The sequence below is a fragment of the Dryobates pubescens genome, chromosome 5, assembly GCF_014839835.1.
Source record: "Dryobates pubescens isolate bDryPub1 chromosome 5, bDryPub1.pri, whole genome shotgun sequence".
NCBI lineage: Eukaryota > Metazoa > Chordata > Aves > Piciformes > Picidae > Dryobates > Dryobates pubescens.
This window is the reverse complement of record NC_071616.1, coordinates 16,077,726-16,097,386: the sequence shown is the minus strand read 5'-3', so window position 1 is coordinate 16,097,386 and position 19,661 is coordinate 16,077,726. Positions and strand designations below refer to the sequence as shown.

Genomic DNA, 19,661 nt, shown 5'->3' with positions numbered 1-19,661 from the left:
TAGGTCTCTTCTCCCTAGTAACAAGTGATAGGACAAGAGGAAGCAGATTCAAGTTGTGCCAGGAGAGGTTTAAGTTGGACATTTGAAAAAAAATGTTCTCAAAAGGGTTGTCAAGCCCTAGAACAGGCTGCCCAGGGAAGCCCCATCCCTGGAGGGCTTCAAAAGCTGTGTAGATGTGGTGCTGACTGACATGGTTTAGTAATGAACTTGGGAGTGCTGGGTTAATGGTTGGATTTAAATATATTAAATGTCTTTTCCAACCAAAACAGTTCTATGATTTTACAATGCTCTTGATTCTCACAGAGTCACCAAGAAGGCAGTTTCTTTTCTGTTAGTGCAGCTTAAATTCCCAGCAGCAAAGGCCAGATATTTCCTCCAGCACCAAGGCAGCTCTCCACCAACCACAGTTATGGAAGAGAAGCATCTGCCTTGTGCTCACAGCTCGTATTTCTGATTTGTGAGCTCCAAATCCTGGTTTCTTTCCAGAATCATGCTCAACTTGCATAACAAGAAGTACCACAAGCAGCAGAATTTACTAAGTCTAATTTCTATTTCATGCTTGAATTTTCTGATGTTTAATGAGACAGACATTCCAGCTGGGGCTTTTTTAACAGTCATAGTACTATGTGTATATAATGAACTGACCCGAAACCAGGATAACAACAATAGAAGGCCCCTAAGACTAAAGGACAGAATGACCTCAAGGTCAAAATATTCAGAAACAAGGCACAGTAGTTAAGAGCAGTGTCTCAATATATTAAAATGGTGTAAACCTTTGTAGCTAATGACTCATTGTGGCTTTTTTACATAAGCCAGAGACAGACTTGGACAAAGATCGAAATAGAAGGTGTCCCTTACATAACCTGTGGTGATTTTAATAGCAAAACCCACACCTCTAGGAGGAAAATTTAAATGTAAATGTAGGACCACCTTAATATAATGAATTAGGTAATAGTATAATGAACTAGGTAAATGATGGAGCAAGTGTACAGATTTATGTGATGTAAAGTCATATATAGATTTCTTGTTATTTGCACTGCATATAAACTGTTGCTGTTTGAGAGATCAGTGTACTTGATTTGTGATTTATTACCTAGCACTCAGAATCACAATTACAGACTAGTAGGGGTGGGATCTCTCAAGATCATCAAGTCCAATTCTCAGCTAAAGCAGGGTCACCTAGAGTACATCATCCAGGAGCACATCCAGGCAGATTTTGAGTGCTTCCAGAGATGAAGATTCCACAACCTCTCTGGGAAGCCTGTTCCAGTGCTCTGCCAGCCTCAAAGTGAAGAATTTTAACCTTATGTTTACATAGAACCTCCTGTGTTTCAACAAGTATTTTGACTGTGTGGGGAAACACTTTGCACACTGCTTAAAGGACCCTTTCTGGGGGACTATAGAGTTACTAATAGGTCTTAATGGCCTCATCCAACTGTGGTTGCCCACCCTGGACCTGCTCCTGACCATGCCCATGAGTCCTTATCGCAGCTCTCGACACCAGAAGCATCCTCTGTGGATCAGGGTTTAAATACTGTCACCCTTAATGATACTAAAAATTCAGAAACCTTTTTGAGACTGGTTTTGGGGTATCAGGAGCAGACATTCTTTATTGCAGCGCTGGGCATGCATGTGAATAATTTCACAAAGGTTGAGTGACCCTTATCCCAAAGTCAAGCAGTTTATATAGAGAGTAATAATACTTAGTAGATTTTCAATAATTTATTAGAAAAGTCATACAACTTCCCATAACTAATTAACATTAATTCATATGATACACAGATTATGTTCTGTAGTCCAAAATCATAGAATTGTGTCCAGTTTATGTGACTTTTAGGTAATTATTTTCTTTTTATGGTAATAGTGGTGTGCCTGCTGATAAACCTGATTTAGATTTGGGCTTTGCACAGCTTAGTAAAGCAGCTAAATTCCCTTTGGTTGTAACTCCCTTGCAGAGGCAGCATACAGTGCAGTTTTGGTTTGTCCCAAGTGTAAATGACCACACAACAGCCACCCCATGTGTGTTTGGGCTGTTATGGCATTCCTGGCCTGAAATTTTGACAGGGGAGGTTAAGGTGGGATATTAGGGAAAACATTTTTATGGAAAGAGTGGTCAGGCATTGGAACAGGCTGCCCAGGTAGGTGGTGGAGTTGCTGTCCTTGGACGTGTTCAAGAAATGTGCGGACATGGCACTTTGGGATGTGGTTTAGGGGGCGTGGTGGTCATAGGTTGATGGTTGGACTTGATGATCTTAGAGGTTTTTTCCAACCAAAACAATTTTCTGATTCTATGTTGGTCTCTAGTGGCAAATTATAGTCTTCCTTACGGTGTTCTGTAGTAAAACTTGGCCCTGCACGTGCTCTTTGCATCCATTGGCCAATTGCCAAAGCATAAACTGGTTCTAACTTGCTAAAGGCCACAATCCTTTTGCTTTGGTTACTAGATACGGACCATCTGTCCCAAAAACAACACTCCAAACGTCCTGTTGTCTCTTGCTGAGTGTTGCTGAGCTCTGTGATTCTAGCAGCTATGTTCCTAGAATGATACCTGCAGGAACAAGCACCTAAAACTGAAGCTTCAAACAAAGGCTCTATTTAGTATCACTACCTTTATTCAATACTACTGAGGCACAGCAACCGCTAGGAAACAGAATCCCCCAGTTTGGAGGCACCATCCGCAGCCACCACAGCTCAGGCAAGGAAAGCTCCCTCTGCCGTTTGTACACAGCCCGCCCCACGCCGGTTGCCATGACTCCGCGGGGGGGGCGGTGCCTTGTCGCCATGACGGCGGGGCGGGGCACAGCAGGGTGAGAGGCCCGGGAGTTGGGGGAATTGCGTGTCGCGGCGGTACGCACCCCTTCCCTCTTTCTCCTGCGGCGCTGCGGCACGTGGGGCCGTGCTCCGTAACTAGGACCGGCCCCTTGAACCTTCCCGCTACCCGTAGGCGGGAGACACCACCCGTCCGGCTGGGACAGCGGTGCTGATTGGTCAGAGGGGAGGCGGGAGGGGGGCAGACGGAGTCTCCGCCGCACAGGCGCATTGGGGAGCGCAGCCCAGTCAAGAGGAGGAGGCGGCGGGTGGCAGCGACCGGTGGCTTCCGTTGTTGGCGCGCGCAAGATGGTGAGGGGAGTTTACGCTGCTTGAGGGCCGAGCCGGGCTCTCGGGGAGTTTAACCGGGCCAAGAGGACAGTCCGGACACCTTTCGGGGTCTCCCGCTGAAGCGGGAAGAGCGGTGTGAGGCCGTCGTCCCCGCACAGCCAGGCTGGGGAGGAAGTTATGAGGGGAGAGCAGGTGCTTTCGGAGGAGTTAGGGCGGGTGGCACGTCAGGGCCACCCGGTGCCCTTCGGTCTGAGAGTGTTGCCTGGGAATGTGCTGCTAGGAGAAGCTCCTTTGGCCATGCCCTGGTGGAGCTTCGTGTTGAGCCGTGCTCGCCTGCCTCGCCGGCAAAAGGATCTTCCTCGGTTGCTTTTTGTGCTGGATACTGGCAGGCTGCGGGGGGAGAGCGAAGAAACCGCTGTTCAAAAGGAAGTGGTGACCCGCTCTGCCAGCGGGTGGCTAAATTGGTTGCTGAAAATCTTGGAAGTATAATGCTAGTAGCTGAGGCTAACCAACAGTAGCACCCTCCCCCACCGCGCTGCTTGGCAAGTGTGCCCCTGCCCGTGCAGTCCTTCTGTCTCTTGCTTTGACTGTCTTTAGTTTTTATGAAACTAAGCACTAGTGAGCTTGTTTAGCCCAAATAAATCTTATGTCACCGTGTGTTTTTCAGACACAGCCCTCTGCTTTTTCCTAAGGACTTTTGTTTGTGTGGCTGCAAAAATATTAACAGGAGCACTGCTTACCCTGCAGTGTCTGCTGAAGGACATTAGGAAAGTGCAGAGTCTAGAGAACTGGGAGAAATGCTTCCCTCAGAAAACAGCATTTCATACAGACTGTTGTCTTCAGCTTGGAAATAGAGCCTTGAATCCTGGTGGTTTCAGTAGAGACCTCCTGAAATAGTGAGAGTGGGTGTTAATGACATTTGTGGATCAGAGGGAGCCAAGAACAATCTTTAGGGGAAGCAAGCAAAATAATGAAGGCTGCACACACAGTGCCTGACCTGTTCTGTCACAGCAAAGCATGATTTCCTCTCCCGCTGTTCAAAGGAAGCAGAGGCACAAGACTTTGTGCCACAATTTGGTTGAGGTGGAAGTCTTTTTAGGAATAATAACAAACATAGGTTGTTCAAAAGGTGATTTATTTTTTTTTTGGAAGTGGGGAAGGAGAGACCATTCTCTGCTTTTTGAGGAAAATCCCGCCCACAAGCAATTGTTGAACATAAGGAGACAACTCAGAGTTAAAATATAAAAACAGTAACTTCTTGTTTGTAAGCAGTGGTTTGTCTCAGTGAAGCAGCTCAGTAATAGACCTTATGATAAGTAATCTTTCACCTATCTACTTGAGGAAATTTTTAAAAAGAAGTCTTGAAATACAATTGCTTTGACACAGTGCCTCAGGAATTTATAGATACAATAATATGGCACAGCTGGAGATGTTAAGAAAGTTGTCTTGGTCTTGTTGCGTGCAGCTGGTGTGGGTAAAATGTTGCTCAGGAAATGGCAGTGGTTGGCTTGGTACAGCTTAAAAATTGCTTGTGTCATAGAAGATAACCTGCCTGGTTGCTTGTGAAATAATAATTTCCTTCCCCAGCTGCAGTGTAATGACTAATATGTTATCTGGACGCTTCTGAAAACTTGGGAGTTAGTGATGTAAAAGTGCTTGGAGGAAAATTGTGTATGATTTTGGATTAAAAGGGCTTAAATCCTTTCTCTGTGTGTACATCTCAAAGTTCGGTTAATTTTTTTGTGGGTAATCCAAACAGTGACCTTTAATTACTGTCTGTGCTCTTCTGAAATACTAATAGTAGCTCCTGCTATTTTCAATGCTTAAATTATCTTAGCCACTTTCCTGCTACTTCTATGGGCTTAAGGTTCAGGACTTGTCTTGGCAAATGAACTTAAAATTTGTTTATTTCGATGAGCTATGAGAGTAATCCCACTTTAGGAGTAGCTAATAAAAGTTTCAAACTGTGTGGCTTTGAGGAGGGATATGAAACCAGCTAAGTGTTGCTGTGTGCTTGTGCTTTCATCCCTGGTTGTTCTGGTTTATGCAAGTGTTCTGAAACGGACAAGTCAGGCGTAGTTCCACTTTAGCAGGGTTTGTGCTCACATATGCGTGATGTGAGGATTTTTTTTCTGCTTTACTAGAAAGATTTATCTTTTCCCTCCCCTCTGCTGTTTCCTTTTTGTAGAGTGAATCTCTGGTGGTTTGTGATGTTGCTGAAGACTTGGTGGAGAAACTGAGGAAATTCCGGTTTCGCAAAGAAACCAACAATGCTGCCATTATAAGTAAGTTAAAATGTCTGCCCAAAATTGCAAAGCCTTGCAGAAAATCCTTTCCCCTCTTTTCCTTCCCACGTAATGTTGCTGCTGTAACAGGTAAAATGGGAGCCAAGAGGCTTTTTCCTTTATGAACTTCAGTGATTCCAATTTTGCCTGTAACTTTAGCAGTAGAGCAACTGTTCTTATGATACAAAATTGCATCAGCTTTTAGTGTTGATGCTCACTTGCACCTCAGTCTACTACTATTTTTAAAGTGAGAAAAAAAAATGTAAGGCACAGCCATTTTGAGTTTGTAAATTTTACAGCATTTAAGCAGAGGAGCTTGATGTTTCTGCCTCTGAAAGAAAAGAGTATCTTGAAATGAACAGCATTAGACTATGCACTTCTCTTGACTTCACTGGTTTCTGAAGTCATGAAGAAAGCAGAGTGGAAGCACAAGAAATACACTTGTGGGGGAATGTTAAAAAGCTTCCTGTATCCATTGTATAAATTGATTTAAAAAACCATTGATTTATGTTTTATTTTGATTTGTAGTGAAAATCGACAAGGATAAGCAGTTGGTGGTGCTGGATGAGGAGCATGAGGTTTGTTAAATGAATTGTAAATAAGAGTATCTTCAGCCTGCAATGTATTGTTGTCTCTAAGGTACTGCCTTAGTTTCAAATTGTTATCAAACTCTTACTCTAATTTGGGTCATGAGCTTATTTAAATGCATGGTCACTGCATGTAAAACACAGCACAGTTAATAGTGGAACTATGCAGACGCAGTTGAGTTGACTAATTGCACACAAAAAAAGTTACTTTAAAACTGTTACAACTGTGTAAAAGGCATCTTTGGCACCTGCTGGCTTTTTAAGGAGGTTTCCACATAGATCTGCACATTTGACTTGGATCTGATCTGCCATCAATTAGAAACTGGGATCTCTAATCCTCTGTAGACTCTAAATTTGATAGGTGGCATAATAAGGTCAGCCCAGCATGTAGCATTTCTTAATGGTACACAGGGCAAAATTAAATCCTTCCCAGGGATTTGAGCATTAGCTGCAGCCCTTATTCCCTAGAATGTAGAAGTTAATGGAATATTGGAATGGGGCCTCTTTTTCTTTTTTTTTTTTTTTTTTTGCTAGCTCAGGGAGGAAGGACTGATTTCTTTATTTTTTAAGTATTTTTGTCCAAAGCACCATTTATGTAGCTGTATTTAACAGCTGCTCTTTGGTGTGTGCTTACTTCTGTGTAGCACTGGAGTTAGAAAAGCACAATAGGTGCCCATACCCAACTAGAGCCAAATATGTTTTCTAAACTCATTATAATGTCTAAAATAGGGATGATTATTCATGCTAACATTAGTTCTGTGTTGAGCCATGCAAATCGTTAGCACACCAGTTTTCCTGAACTGCTGTAGTGATTTGAGTGTTCAAGCACAGGTTTCTCTCTAGCTCACAGCTGCTTCATTGCCTTCTTACTTGGCTTTAGCCTTCATAATATCACCTGTGAGTGCAAGAGCATTTGTTCAACTTGTGTTTGCTTGTGTTTAATGTCACCAGGGTATTTCTCCTGATGAGCTAAAAGATGAGCTGCCTGAGAGACAACCTCGATATCCTTCTTACGCTGCTGTCATTTGGTGTTACTCACTCTGGGAAGCTGTTCAAAAATGTTCAGAGATGGATTTTCCCTTTTTAGACCAATAGTTGCCTGTAGAGCAATTTCACTGACACTTTACTTGTGAGAGAACCCAGGGGTCAGTTGTCATGATGCACTGACCAGTTCCCATGTATTGAAACAATAGCTGGCACATTGAAACCTTTCCCAAGGTTTTATTTTCTTTTAGACTGTATTATGTTTGGGGAAGTGAAGCAAAGCCACGCTACTGTTACTCTGTTACTCAGGATCTGGTTTGGTACTTTCTCAGCACGTGGTCTTTGCTATTTTGCTGTGGTTAGTGATTTTAGGAGTGCTGAAGGCACATGATCTATGGAAGAATCTGGTATTAAAAAAAACCCCTAAACAAAAAGTGACAAATAAATTAATCCTTAACTACATGAAATAAGAGGAGTGCCTCCATTATCCTCAAGAGCTGGCTAGCACCATTCCATGTGCCATTCTGAATCTTTCTTTTCATGACCATAGTGCAATGGCAGCCTCCAAAGATGGAGTCTTAGGAAAAACTTTAGCAAAACACCTGGAACAATGAAGTGTTGAGTCAGTAGTCAGAGAATTTCTTTCATGAAGCCAGAAACACATTGGTGGGTGTGGAATATCTTGTTACAAAGCTGGGAGAGGAATATTTGTGATGAAACAGTGATTTATTTTTTTCCAGCTCTGATGTGAAACAGTAATACAAAGCCAGTCCTCACACCCAGCTGTTGGTAAAGACAGGTGGGGTCAGTTCTGAAAGTTGGATATAGAAGTGAAACCAGGAGGACAGCGAGACTACCAAATTTAAAACACCTTCTAGAATGCAAAATTTACTTGGCTTGCCTGCATCAAATTCTGATCATTGAAGGATTATATCCTAAAATGAAATACTTTATTTTAATTTCTTTAACTTCAGAAAAAACATTTATTGTGTATAGTTACAAGTACCAGCATGATGATGGAAGAGTTTCTTATCCATTGTGCTTTATCTTCTCCAGTCCAGTTGGTGAGTGAACATTGTGAATGGTAGCTGCTGTGTGTTGTAAATATGGAAGTGTTCTTTGCTATGGAAGATAAAATGGCTGCTTAATGCTCTGGTAGTGGTTCAGATGCTTAAGGCTGGATTTGCTTATGCCACTGCTGGAAGCACAGAATCACAGACTAGTGGGGGTTGAAAGGGTCCTGGAGATACTTAGTCCAACCCTCCTCCTAAAGCAGGGTCACCCACAGCAGGTTGCCCAGGTGGCTTTGGAATCTCTCCAGAGAAGGAGACTTCACAATCTCTCAGTCCAGTGCTCTGGCATCCTCACAGCAAAGAAGTTTTTCCTCATGTTTAGGTGGAACCTCCTGGTTCCAGTGTGTGCTTGTTGCCCCATGTCCTGTCACTGGGCACCACTGAAAAGAGTGTGGCCCCATCCTTTTGCCCCCTGCCCTTTAGATGCTGATAAGCTTGGAGGAGATCTCAGTCTTTTCTCTAAGCTAAACAGTCCCAGGTCTCTCAGCTTTTAATCATCACAGAGATGCTTCAGGCCCCTCAGCATCTTTGTAGCCTGCACTGGACTCTCTCCAGTAGTTCCTTGTCCTACTTGAACTGGGGAGCCCAGAACTGGACAGTGTCTTCCAGCTGTGGCCTCACTAGGGCAAACTAGAGGGGTGGAGAGCCTCCTTCTACCTGCTGGTCCCATGCTTCTTAATGCACCCCAGGAGATTGTTGCACACAAGGCACTATTAAACCTATGGGATTATCCATAGACCTTGTTTGGCAGAGAGGAGCCTGTCGTGTATTAGCCCCATCCTTACCATCAGTTTGTGACTAGTGTCAACTCTTCCCTCTGCCCAGATCCCCTTAGTTGCTGAAGGTTTTGACTGCTTTTGGACTCACATGTAGGGTAGTTAGAAACAAATAATCTATCATAGATCCTGAAGGCTGAACAGAAGTGTTTGTTTCCTACAGAGCTGGCCAAAAGGTGTCTTTCTGAAGTGCTATCTCAGTAGTGTTCATACCAGCACCTTCCTTTAAAGGAAAGGAGTCTCTGTTCATGTAGGCTTAACCTAATGTGTTTCCTGTTACCCTTTCCTCAAGTCATGGGGAAGGGTCAAAATATGACCAGAGAAGGCTCAGGAAATAAGTGAGGAGGGGGCTGGAAAATACCACCTCTGATCCTGAGGATTTTTGTTCATCTCTATCCATCATGCTATTCAGATGTTAGTAGGTAGAAAGAAATTCCTCTCCTTTGGAGAAGGACATGGAAAGCTATGTCTATCCATAAAAGAAACAGAACTCTGTGGAAAAAGTTAGGATGGGATTTAAGAGGAGGGTTTTCCAACACTGCAGTGGTCAGCAATAGAGGATGCCTGCAAGCAGTGCTGTGATGGTCTAAAGGTCTGTCATATATGTGGGTGAAAAGGAAGAAAAGAGAGCTCCATATCCCAGATGTGCGCAAGTGAAAGTGCTGGGTGAAGAAACTATGTTGAAGGACAAAGACAAATGTTAGATCATCCCAGGTTTGTACAGAACAGTAGCTTCCTGTGGCTTGATGTGGACTTACAGAGCTGAATTGCTGCTGTGGCTTCTATCTGTGCTCTGAATTGTACTAGGGTAGCTTGCTGGTATTACTGGATTATTGTTGTTATCCTCTAGAAGAAGATAAACTGATCATATTGTTTTATCCTTTGTTACTTAGAGCGAACGTTAGGTGAGAGTTTAGCAACCAGTGAGCATATTCTTACATCATTACCTGAGAATCTCTGTGTGAATGTTCTGCATGTTAGGCCTCTTCTGAAAGGTTGATACTTTTGAGTTAGAACAGCTGTGAGAAAATTCCTGGAAGACCTTGAAACAGCAAAGAAGGCAGCCTTTTACCTTGCAGGAGAAGAGCTGAGACCATGTTCTTTATGTTTGGCAAGATTTAGAAATACACTCGTATCTAGAAACTTCTAAACAAAGAAAACCTTTTTCTTTTTCGTTGAGGTTTTCTGAGAAATCCTGCAAACAGGCTAGTGGTTAGACTGATACTGCAGTTAGAGACAATGAACCCTTAGTTAGAACCTTAAACAGTGGTTAACTGTGAGTGAAGTAACTTTGTGTTTAAGGAGCAGGGAGATACTCTGAACTACCAATTTGCTTGAGGTATTTGGGAAGAGGTTAGGAGAAAGAACAGCAAATTCAAGCTAACTTGGTTTGTTCTCAGATTGATTCCAGCTCAAAGGCATATGCTATACAGATCTGGCTAAGTGCAACTAGCAAAAACATGGGAATCTTCCAGAAATAGCAAGAGGGTGAAGAATTGTCTGTGGAGTCATCAGCATGCTGCTGTAGTGGCAGAAGGCACTTCTGTATTGGCTGTTGAGTCAAGTTTGACTGTTGCAGTGTTTGATGTTAGCTCTAAGCAGCAATACAGATGCAGTCAGGACCACCAATTCAACCTGCGCAGCTGTTGCTTCTGGAAATGGTTTTCCAGTACTAGATAGAACAGTAAGAGCAAGGATGATAATGTGTATAAAGAAATAGGTTGTTTTTCTGAATGGAGACTTGAGCTTTCAGTTTGGATTCTTTAAAAAGATAATTATTTTTTAAGTGTTGCAGTCAAAATAACTGAACAAACCATCTTATGTTTTTTCCACACAACTACAGGATGTAAACCAGAACAGCAGATGATGTATGCTGGAAGCAAGAATAAGCTTGTACAGACAGCTGAACTCACTAAGGTATTACTAACTAGTTAAGATGACTTTCCCCCTTTAATGCAGGCTGCAGAAGCTGTTTTGTCTCGCTTGAACCTATTGCAATAAGAGCATTGTGAGACTTTGAATTCCAGTGAATGGGTTCTGGTTTAGGAGGACTGAAGAGAGGAGTATATGGGGATTTCTAGAGTTTTAAGGGACAGGAAGAACAGTGTTCTTTGAAACACAAATATCCATTGGCAGAATGAAAGTCTTTACTTTGGGGAATGAATTCATTGATGGGAGGAATACACTGAACTCTTAGTATGGCATGGTTTGGCTGCATAGCCTTCAGAATAAGTAATGTGTTAAGTGCTTCCTCTCTAGTACTGAGTTCAGAAGAAATTTCTGCTTTCACTAGGCCTAGCTATATATCTATTTTTTTTTTTTTTAAAAGCCACTTAAGTGTCATCTTGGAGACCCTTGAGATTCTTGGAACCTCTGCTCAGCTGGCACCTGTATTTATTAAAGCTGTTATTTAAATCATGAAAGTTAAATAGTCAGTGGTCATTTCAGGTTTTTAATGCAATGTGAAATGATTCCACCATTCCCCACCAGCACTGTTCCATTTTTGTCTTCCTTATCCTGACTGAGTTTACTTTAATGTCCCAGTAAAAAATGCATGGTGGGCCAATAAGAGAACTGTGAACTTCTACCTTGTCTAGCTGTAAGAAAGGATCTCTTTTCTAAATTAGACTTCAGCTTGACAGGAGTAAACAGGAAGGAAGCAGGAGTTAAGATCAGGACAGCCCCAAGAAATCCGCTTTTAGGTCTACTGAAACTGTCTTGGAGGCCTGAGAGTGTCTTAAATAGAAAATAATAATTCTGTGAGGAAGAAATCAGTTTCCACTCAGTTAGAAGGAAGAGCTGATGAAAAGAGGACAAAAGCCTGGGAAGAAGTTGCATGGGAATTACTATCACCTGTCAAGTGGAAGAAATACAGCCTGAAAGGCTTTTGAATCAACACCTGGGAGTGGGTATAGAGGTCCATGATCATCCTTCTGAAGCTGGGGAAGACAGCCTGTCTGCAGTTTGGGTTGCTTGCTTTATTCTTGCCACTCCCTGAGCCATGTTTCATTTTAGCTTGTGCTGTGACCTTTGTGGTGTGATTTCTGCATGTGCCTTCAACTGAGTCGTCTTTTTTTTTTTCAGCAGCTTGAATGTTAGCTTGGCTTCTGTTAAGCTGATTTGTTCTAACCAAATGTTGACGTTTTTTTTCCTACTCTTATCTTTTACTTAAAAATAAGTCAGTATTGATAGTAATGGATCACTGTTGAAATACAAGAAGCAGTGGCCAGAGCCCACTCTGGCAGAGATGGGAAATGAGGAAGATAATAAAATCTGAATTATTCCTGAAGAAGAGTATAATGGTGAAATGGCTGAGGCCAGGAACAAATAGGAAGTTCAGTGGAAACAGCAGGTCCACCAAGAAATTTCTTTTGAGTCTTACAAAATTTCATCTGTTCTGTTGGCCTGAGCATGCTTTTACAGAATCACCTCCATGCCATTAGAGAGGAGCAAACAAATACAGTGCTGATGTGGCTGTATTTTCAAGAACATTCTTGAAAGCCTAGAGATTTGTGAAATTTACTTCCTTGGCTCTTCTGAAAAGATGATCCATTTGGGGGTATCTCCAAGACTCAAGCTAGCAGTACCGAATTAACCTTCATCCCTCCCAAGAGCATAGAAAGCAACCCCAAACCAGTTACTTTCCCACGTAGAATGTCATGAGTATACTGCTGTCTCTGGTCTTGTTTTGCTCTTCCAAAGCTATGTTAAAGGTTTTTTGAAGACTTCCACAAAGCTTTGGGTTGGTGGGTTTCAGTGTTTTGTTTCAATGTTTTTTCATGTTTTCTATTTTGAGGTATCCCAGGCTTGTCTCTTAAAGGGAAAACTCTGCTTCTGGACACCATAGATTTATTTCATTTCCTGGAAGGAATAACTGTCTTGGGCTGAGCAAAATTTCTAAACTTTGGGCTTAATATGGCACAAATTAATTTCTATTTTCCTGTTGACATACAGGTGAGATGGTGCCACTTCAGAGTACCTTTAAAATGTGGTGCCTGTGCTCTTCTTGTATATTAAAGGAGAACGAAGCCTAGAAATAGGAATGATGAGGTTCTTGTCCAAGTTAAATAACATTCCTTGCCACGTAGTCTTGTGTATTCTCACTGATATTACTGTAGAATATGAAACCTTTCAAGAACACATCTGAAAGATTTAGGCTCGTTACTGTGTGTTTTTTCCTGGCTCAAACAACTTCTGTGGAAAGGTATTGATTACACTGTGTGCTTAACCCTGTCAAGTGTCATCACCTCAAGAATGTGTGCCATCTCGTTTAGGTATTTGAAATAAGGAATACAGAAGACCTAACTGAAGAATGGCTGCGGGAGAAACTGGGCTTCTTCCACTGAAAGCACCTCTGTAATAAGTATTTATGTACCATCCTGATCATACTGGAACCAGACATGAATACTTAGATCTACAAAAGGCACTGTATTTACTTCTGTCTCCTGCAGTCTCTCTCTTGTGCAGAGTTTGTGCAAAGAATAGCAGGTCTGTCTCCTTGAAGTAACAAATCTTTGCAGGTGTTTCCTTATTTGTACCTGTTAAAAGGGAATACTCCTCTGCAGGGACTCCTTTTGCACTCTTGTAACTAATATTTCTGTAACTAAAGTCGTTCTGGATTTGTAACCATCTGCAAAGGTAATTTGGAAGCTGACGCTAACTTTTTCAGAGCTACAAATGCATCCTTATGACACCTACTAGCCATTTATATGCAGAAATCATGTACTGTCACTTTTCAGACTTCTTGACTTAATGTCTTCTCCATTTTTTGGAAACTACTCCCTGGAAGAATTTAGTATTAAAGAGACAAAATGCATTTATCTTCCCATTGAGTCCATGTGAACTTTCTCAAATTTCTTGGAACTAATTTTTGTCATTCCATTAATTCCTCAGTTGGAGTTAATCTTACTACATTTCAGGGCAAAGCTTTGACTGTCCAGTTCTCATGCTACAGGAACTAGGTGATAACTAAGGGCTGAGTTACAACTCTGGTGACTCTTATACCAGAAATCCTGCATATATAACTTACTACACTGTTAGGAAGTTTACCTCTTTGCTCATTTCCTGTTACAGAAGCACCTGTTAATACTGTGCCTTTAATTTGTTAGCTTTAAAGTGACTTGAGAATTTTACACTGCCACTTAGTACAAATTTGGTATAAACTTTGTTATCCAAGTAACATTTTTTTTCCCTAGTGCCTGGTGTTGACATCTGTTTAAAAAAAAAAAAAGCTAACCTCATTTCCTTTGAAAATCCAGTCATCTGCTCCATTTGTAGGAGTTGGGAGGTTAAAGCTTTTCATGATGATGAATGATTTATATCTCTTTTGTTATAAAAGTTGGCCACATGTAGCTTTTGAGTACTTTAATTACAGTCTCTTTAACTTTCTTACCTGCTTATGGGTCAAAATTACATTCCAGATAAAAGCTTTTGCATAAGTGATGATTTGAATTTTTGGTTTGTTTACTTACGGTTCATCTCTTTGAAACAGCAAATATTCTAATGTGAAAATAGTATTTAACTTTTATAAGTGACCAGTCTTTTTACAGGTCTGTTTTATATTAATAGAGTAGTTGTCTGATATGGGATGTGCTCAGCCCATGCAGTGGCAAAAGGAGGGCTCGTGACAGTATCTCACTATCTTGCTCATGAGCGTTTGTTGTGCTCCTGAGTAAGTATCTGCATAAGAGCAGCTTCCTGTTGATAACATACCTTAAAATACAGCTGCCCTAACAAATCTGTTGGGTGAGGAGGAATGCAGTGTTAAATTTGGAGGCCAGTATTTCATGCTGTGAAACCTTTTGCTGAAAGGAGGCTTATTTTTCATTTGTAAGCGTATGTTGTGTTAGTGTTAAAACACTAATTCCTCTATGACCACAAGGAATTAATTTGTAAAGGTCCTCAGTGTTGGTAAATCGCTTCTGGGTTTGATGTTACTGCTCATTTATTTGTGTACAAATCTGACTTGAGCAGAGCTTTTCAAAATACATGTTAGAATGATCCAATTAAATTGATCTCTCAGTGCGGGGAAAGAAATGCTTGTAATTAAATTTCATGCCTGTGTTAATGTAGTGAGCTGGAAAAACAACTTCATCTCCCTGGCCAAAAAAATGGTGGTTATGAAACCATTGTTTGATCATTCTGTATCACAGATCAATAAAAACAATGTCTTTTGTGACAAACATTGTATAAATGTTTGGCTTGAAGAATGCTGTCATTATAAGCTTCAGTCTTGAAACGGCAAAGGTCTTGTTTTGTTGGCACCGTGCTGAAGGTAAGGCAGTCAAAGTGCAGTGTGGGTGAGAGGGAAGCTGCTACTTGTAATGTTCAGCTTGATCTGCAGTGGGGAAAACTGGATTAATAATCTTTGTCATTGTACTTTGTACACTGGTGGGCTGCCAGCATCCAACTGCTGCTTGCACAGGGCTTGATAAAAATCACTGTGAAAGGGGCTTGTCTCTTGGGAGGAGAAGGGAGGAGCTGTTACAATCAAAGGATTTGAATTTGATTCTTCATCTCTAGATTGCTCCACCTTCTGCCAAGAAAATACTGCTATTTATGGCTGTATATTCAGTCTCAAAGTTCTTTTCAGATGTTCTTGTTGCCTCCACTTAAGGACCTTCTGTCTTGGGTTCTGCCCTCAAGTCTTGTAGAATAGGAACCCTGATGAGTGTTAAAGGCCACTTCCTTGTAAGAGACAATGTTGATGCTGCTCAGCCCACCAGTATTATTCTTCAAACAGCCTTGCCTAGTAGCTGTACCTCCTTCCCCTCTTGGAGCTGTGGAAGTGAGGAAGCAGCTGCAGGTACTTAAAGAATGAGTGTGTAGAGGATGTTTGCTGTTTGAGGCTTGTTTGTGGTTTCCTTATCTTAATACAATGTTTTGATACAACTGTCTGCTGCTTGCTGTCCTAGGCTCTTGAGATACAGGCCATGCTAATACTTGATTAAACAAAGCCATTAATTATGTCCAGATCTTTCCTGCTCAGATAATACTTGTTTTCATAACATACTTTTCCCATTTTTAGAACTGTATTTTCTGTACTGCTTCCCACTTAAGATCAGAGGGAGGCAGATGTGCCCATGTTCAGAAGGCCAGTATGTTCTGACTGCTTTCCTAGTGAGTTGCCCATCTGTTGTCATGCATTTGTCTGGAATTTTCAGGTCTCTGAAGAGGGTTCAAGCCAAGGGACAATGTAGATTAACGGCACCTTCAGGAGCCTTTGTAGCTAAGGTCTGAGAGTCAGTGTTCTCCATTGTGAGCTCCTATTTTTCAGGAGTTAGTAAGGTAGCCATAAAATCCTCACCCTGAAGTCTCTCAAAGGGAGACTTCTGCCACAGTTAATCTGGTTTGCTTTAAATATTGACTAGATGGCTGGGATACAACTCTTGTAATCCTATTAGTTGCTGGTAAGCAGAATTAAAGCATGAGTTTGCATGTCAGCCCAGGAAATGGACTTGTATTGTTTGAATATTTTCTAAAAAAATACATTAAATGCTGGTATTTGATGGTTTAAGTGTTTCTGGTATCATGAATGCTGTTCTGATCTATCAAAGGAGGCAATAATGCAGGTGTTGACACCTTTTCACTTCTCCAAAGGAGCATCTTACATGTTTTTGTACCAAGATTCCATTTTTGTAACTTCTAACTGTAAAATAGCTAGTCCAGAAACTGTTAGACTGGTGACAGGGGTCTGGATCAAACACTCCAAAGCAAGGGGCTTCAATACCCTGCTTCAGTGTGCTCCAAGAAGAAATGTCCTGCCATGTTTTGTGTCTTTTTGGATACATCTCTCGCACACTGAGATGGAGGTGTGATGTGACACGGTGAAACTTGGTTTTGTGATTGATCAGACTCAATGTGACTTGTACACTGTGAGCTGTCAGGGTTGCACCAGTGCTGTGGGTGGTGAGAGGTTCCTAGACAGTTTTCCAGAATTTGGCAATTCCATGAAAACATGAGAAACCAGTACAACTTCCACATGCGGTTCAGTCTCTGCTAGTTCACATTGCATGTTTACTTTAAACCAAATCTTTTTTGCTAAGCATGGTGCTTGTATTGGTTTAAATAAAATGTTTAATTAAGAGGTTCTGTTGCCTTGTGTTAATTGCAGAGTCTTACATCTGGTGCGGGAAACTGAATACTAGGTGTGACCTTTATCCTCAGCTTCCTGGAGTTTGCTTTGGACTTGTGTCATGGTCATCAATCTTCAATGTGCTCCACTTGCTGCTCTACCTTTAATAACTTCTCTTACTGTGTGTTGTGAAGGGTGGCAGCAGGGGAGAGGAAAGGACAGCTGCTGATGGAGTGCTCTGGGGTCACTGCTGTCATCCTCTGCTGCTTTGCACCTTTATCTCTCACAACTCTGTGTGAGCTGCCAGATAGCATGGGTGCTTGATTTCATTCCCAAGTGCCACTCGCACTTTCATCATGCACCTCTCCCACAATGTCAAGGTTCCTGGCATAACCCACAGCTGTGAAATGCTAACTGAATAGTGTTGGAGTAGTTAGCAAGGAGAACCCAGAGCTTGAAAGAGCTGAAGGAACTTAGTTGTACCTTTTCCTTCTTTCAGTTCTTGGCTCATCTCTTTCCTGTTCAAGACAAATAGATGACTCAAGCACTCTTTTTCCCCCATTCTTGCTATTTCTTCTGTTCCTGATCTATGGAGATTTTTTTTTTTCCCTTTTGATGTTGGAAAACAAAAACCTATTCAAGATAATCCAACAAATTCAGCTTTGGTAGCTGGCATACATGGTAGCATTAATGGGCCACAGCCTGGACTGACAGAAATAAACCCCTTCTCTTAGGTGGGAGTTCTGTGAAGGAGGAAATGCACATAGAATCACAGGATGTTTTGGGTTGGAAGGGACCTCTAAAAGTCATCTAGTCCAAGCCCCTGCAGTCAGCAGAGATGTCTGCAACTTAAGCAGGTTTCTCAGAGCCCCAGCCAGCCTGACCTGGAATGGTTCCAGGGAGGGAGTGTCAACCACCTCTCTGGGCAACATGGGCCCGTGTCTCCATCTTTATGGTATAAACTTCTCTCTAATATCCCTCTTTTTAGTTTAAATTCATCAGCCCTTGTCCTGTAACAATAGGCACTGCTTAAATGTCTTTTCCCAGTTTTCTTATTGACCTCTTAAGTACTGAAAGAGCATCAGTTCTCCCTGGAGCCTTCCGCAGGCTCAACAACCCCAACTCTCAGCCTGTCTTCATAGGAGAGGTACTCCAGCCCTCTGATCACCTTGGTAGCTCTTTGGACCTGCTCCAACAAGTCTGTGTCCTTGTATTGGTAGCTTCAGAGCTGGATGTGGTACAAGAGGTGGCGTCTTAGCAGAGGGGCAGAATCCCCTCTCTCTACCTGCTGCCCATGCTGCTTTGGATGCCCCTGAGGACACATCTGGGTCTGGGCTGTGAGTGCATGGTGCTGGCTCATGTCCAGTTTTTCATCCACCAGCACCCCCAAGTCCTCTAGGGTTGCTGTCAGTCCTTTTGTCCCAAACCTGTGTTGTTACTGGATCTTGGTTGGCATCTTGGTCACCCAACTATCTTGTTATAAAATTTATTGCCAGAAACTGAAAGAAAAACTCAGCTGAGCTGCTATTGGAGAAGACTGGTTCTCAGGAACAGCTGATTCAAGGGGGGAAATAGGAACAAATAATTCCCACGTTAAAGGGGAAGGTCACCTGTGACGTCCTGTGACATCCTCTTGTTCACTGAGTACACTTAACTGGAAAATAAGGTGGTGGTTTACTGGTACTGCTAGATCTTTGGGGCAGTAAATAAAAAAGCTGGCTGCAGAGACTTGCAAGGTGATGGAGGGTTATGAAGCGAGGAGCCACTGCTTTCATGCAGGAAAGGTCATTGACTTGTAATCGTATGAAAAGGGCAGTTGAGTGGTCATTAAAACTAGAGAAGGGAATGGGAAATAACATGGAAAAGCTCTGCAGCAGGACAAACCTGCAAAGCACCTGCATTCCACAATACTGCTGGCGCTATCTAGTCCAGGTGTGGGTGGATGGCTCACTCAGGGTGAGAAGGAGTTTGCTAAGGAGATCCCTTGACTTGGCAGGGTCTTAGGGGATCACAGAATCAGAATGGTTGGGAAAGACCTCCAAGATCAAGGATAATGCAGAGAAGAGGAGATAAGTGGTTGGTTCTGGAGAAGCTGAAAGAGCTCAGGCAGTCACTGCTTGTAAGTGACAGAGTCTCTTGGTGGTAAAAGGGGCACCAGTCATGGTCTGGTGAGCATGCCTGTGCCTACTCTTATTATGGGCATGTAAAATTATATTCACATTGGTGTAAACTCGGCCACCACTCCCCTTCCAGTTCTTGCAAGCTTTCTTCCACATCTGTTGTTCCTTTTGGTGCTGCAGGGATAACAGGCTGTCTGCTGCAGTGTGGATCTGCAGTATCTTGTGCAGTCTTAGCCTGATTAAGCATTACACCTTTAACACTGCCACAAAGCAAAGGAAATGATGTTAATACATTTGCATAGACACAGTTAATCGGTGTGGTTAGTTTTGTCCCACCACAGGGGCATTGTGTCCTCTAGCCTGTTTTGTCATGTTTCATTCCTTCAGGGGCTGCAAACATGCTCTGGGTTAACCATGTTCACCTTTGGTGCTAAGTAAGACATCTCATCCAGAATGTGACCGAGCTCCATTGAAACTCCCCTGACAGCTTAGCAGTCCCTCAGCAGGAGACGGAGAGGAGAAGAGAGCAATTACCAGCCAGAAAGACCCTGAATGCAGAACAGATGTGAACACTGGGAAAACAGCATGCCTGTCTGTCATGGCAAATTTACTCCTGCAGTGGGAGAAGTCCCGCCCAGGCTTTTTGAAAGGCACACTGTTAAC

The 19,661-nt window shown here is 42.4% G+C and overlaps 1 protein-coding gene across 1 annotated transcript; it reads left to right on the top strand.

Annotated features, from left to right (window-relative positions):
* The first annotated feature begins 2,944 nt into the window (after window positions 1-2,944).
* Window positions 2,945-16,883, top strand: GMFB (glia maturation factor beta). The gene is made up of 7 exons (XM_054161665.1): window positions 2,945-3,120; window positions 5,288-5,384; window positions 5,913-5,962; window positions 6,923-6,974; window positions 7,939-8,019; window positions 10,648-10,721; window positions 13,079-16,883. Exons 1-7 carry the CDS (start codon window positions 3,118-3,120, stop codon window positions 13,148-13,150), a joined length of 429 nt encoding a protein of 142 aa, XP_054017640.1. The 5' UTR covers window positions 2,945-3,117; the 3' UTR covers window positions 13,151-16,883.
* Window positions 16,884-19,661: the final 2,778 nt, after the last annotated feature.

Bases quoted from the DNA above. Each gene is read 5' to 3' on its own strand.
- GMFB (XM_054161665.1), top strand. The intron at 6,975-7,938 runs ATCCTTCTTACG...CAGAAAAAACAT, and splicing joins GCCTGAGAGACAACCTCGAT to TTATTGTGTATAGTTACAAG. The intron at 8,020-10,647 runs GTGAGTGAACAT...ACACAACTACAG, and splicing joins TATCTTCTCCAGTCCAGTTG to GATGTAAACCAGAACAGCAG.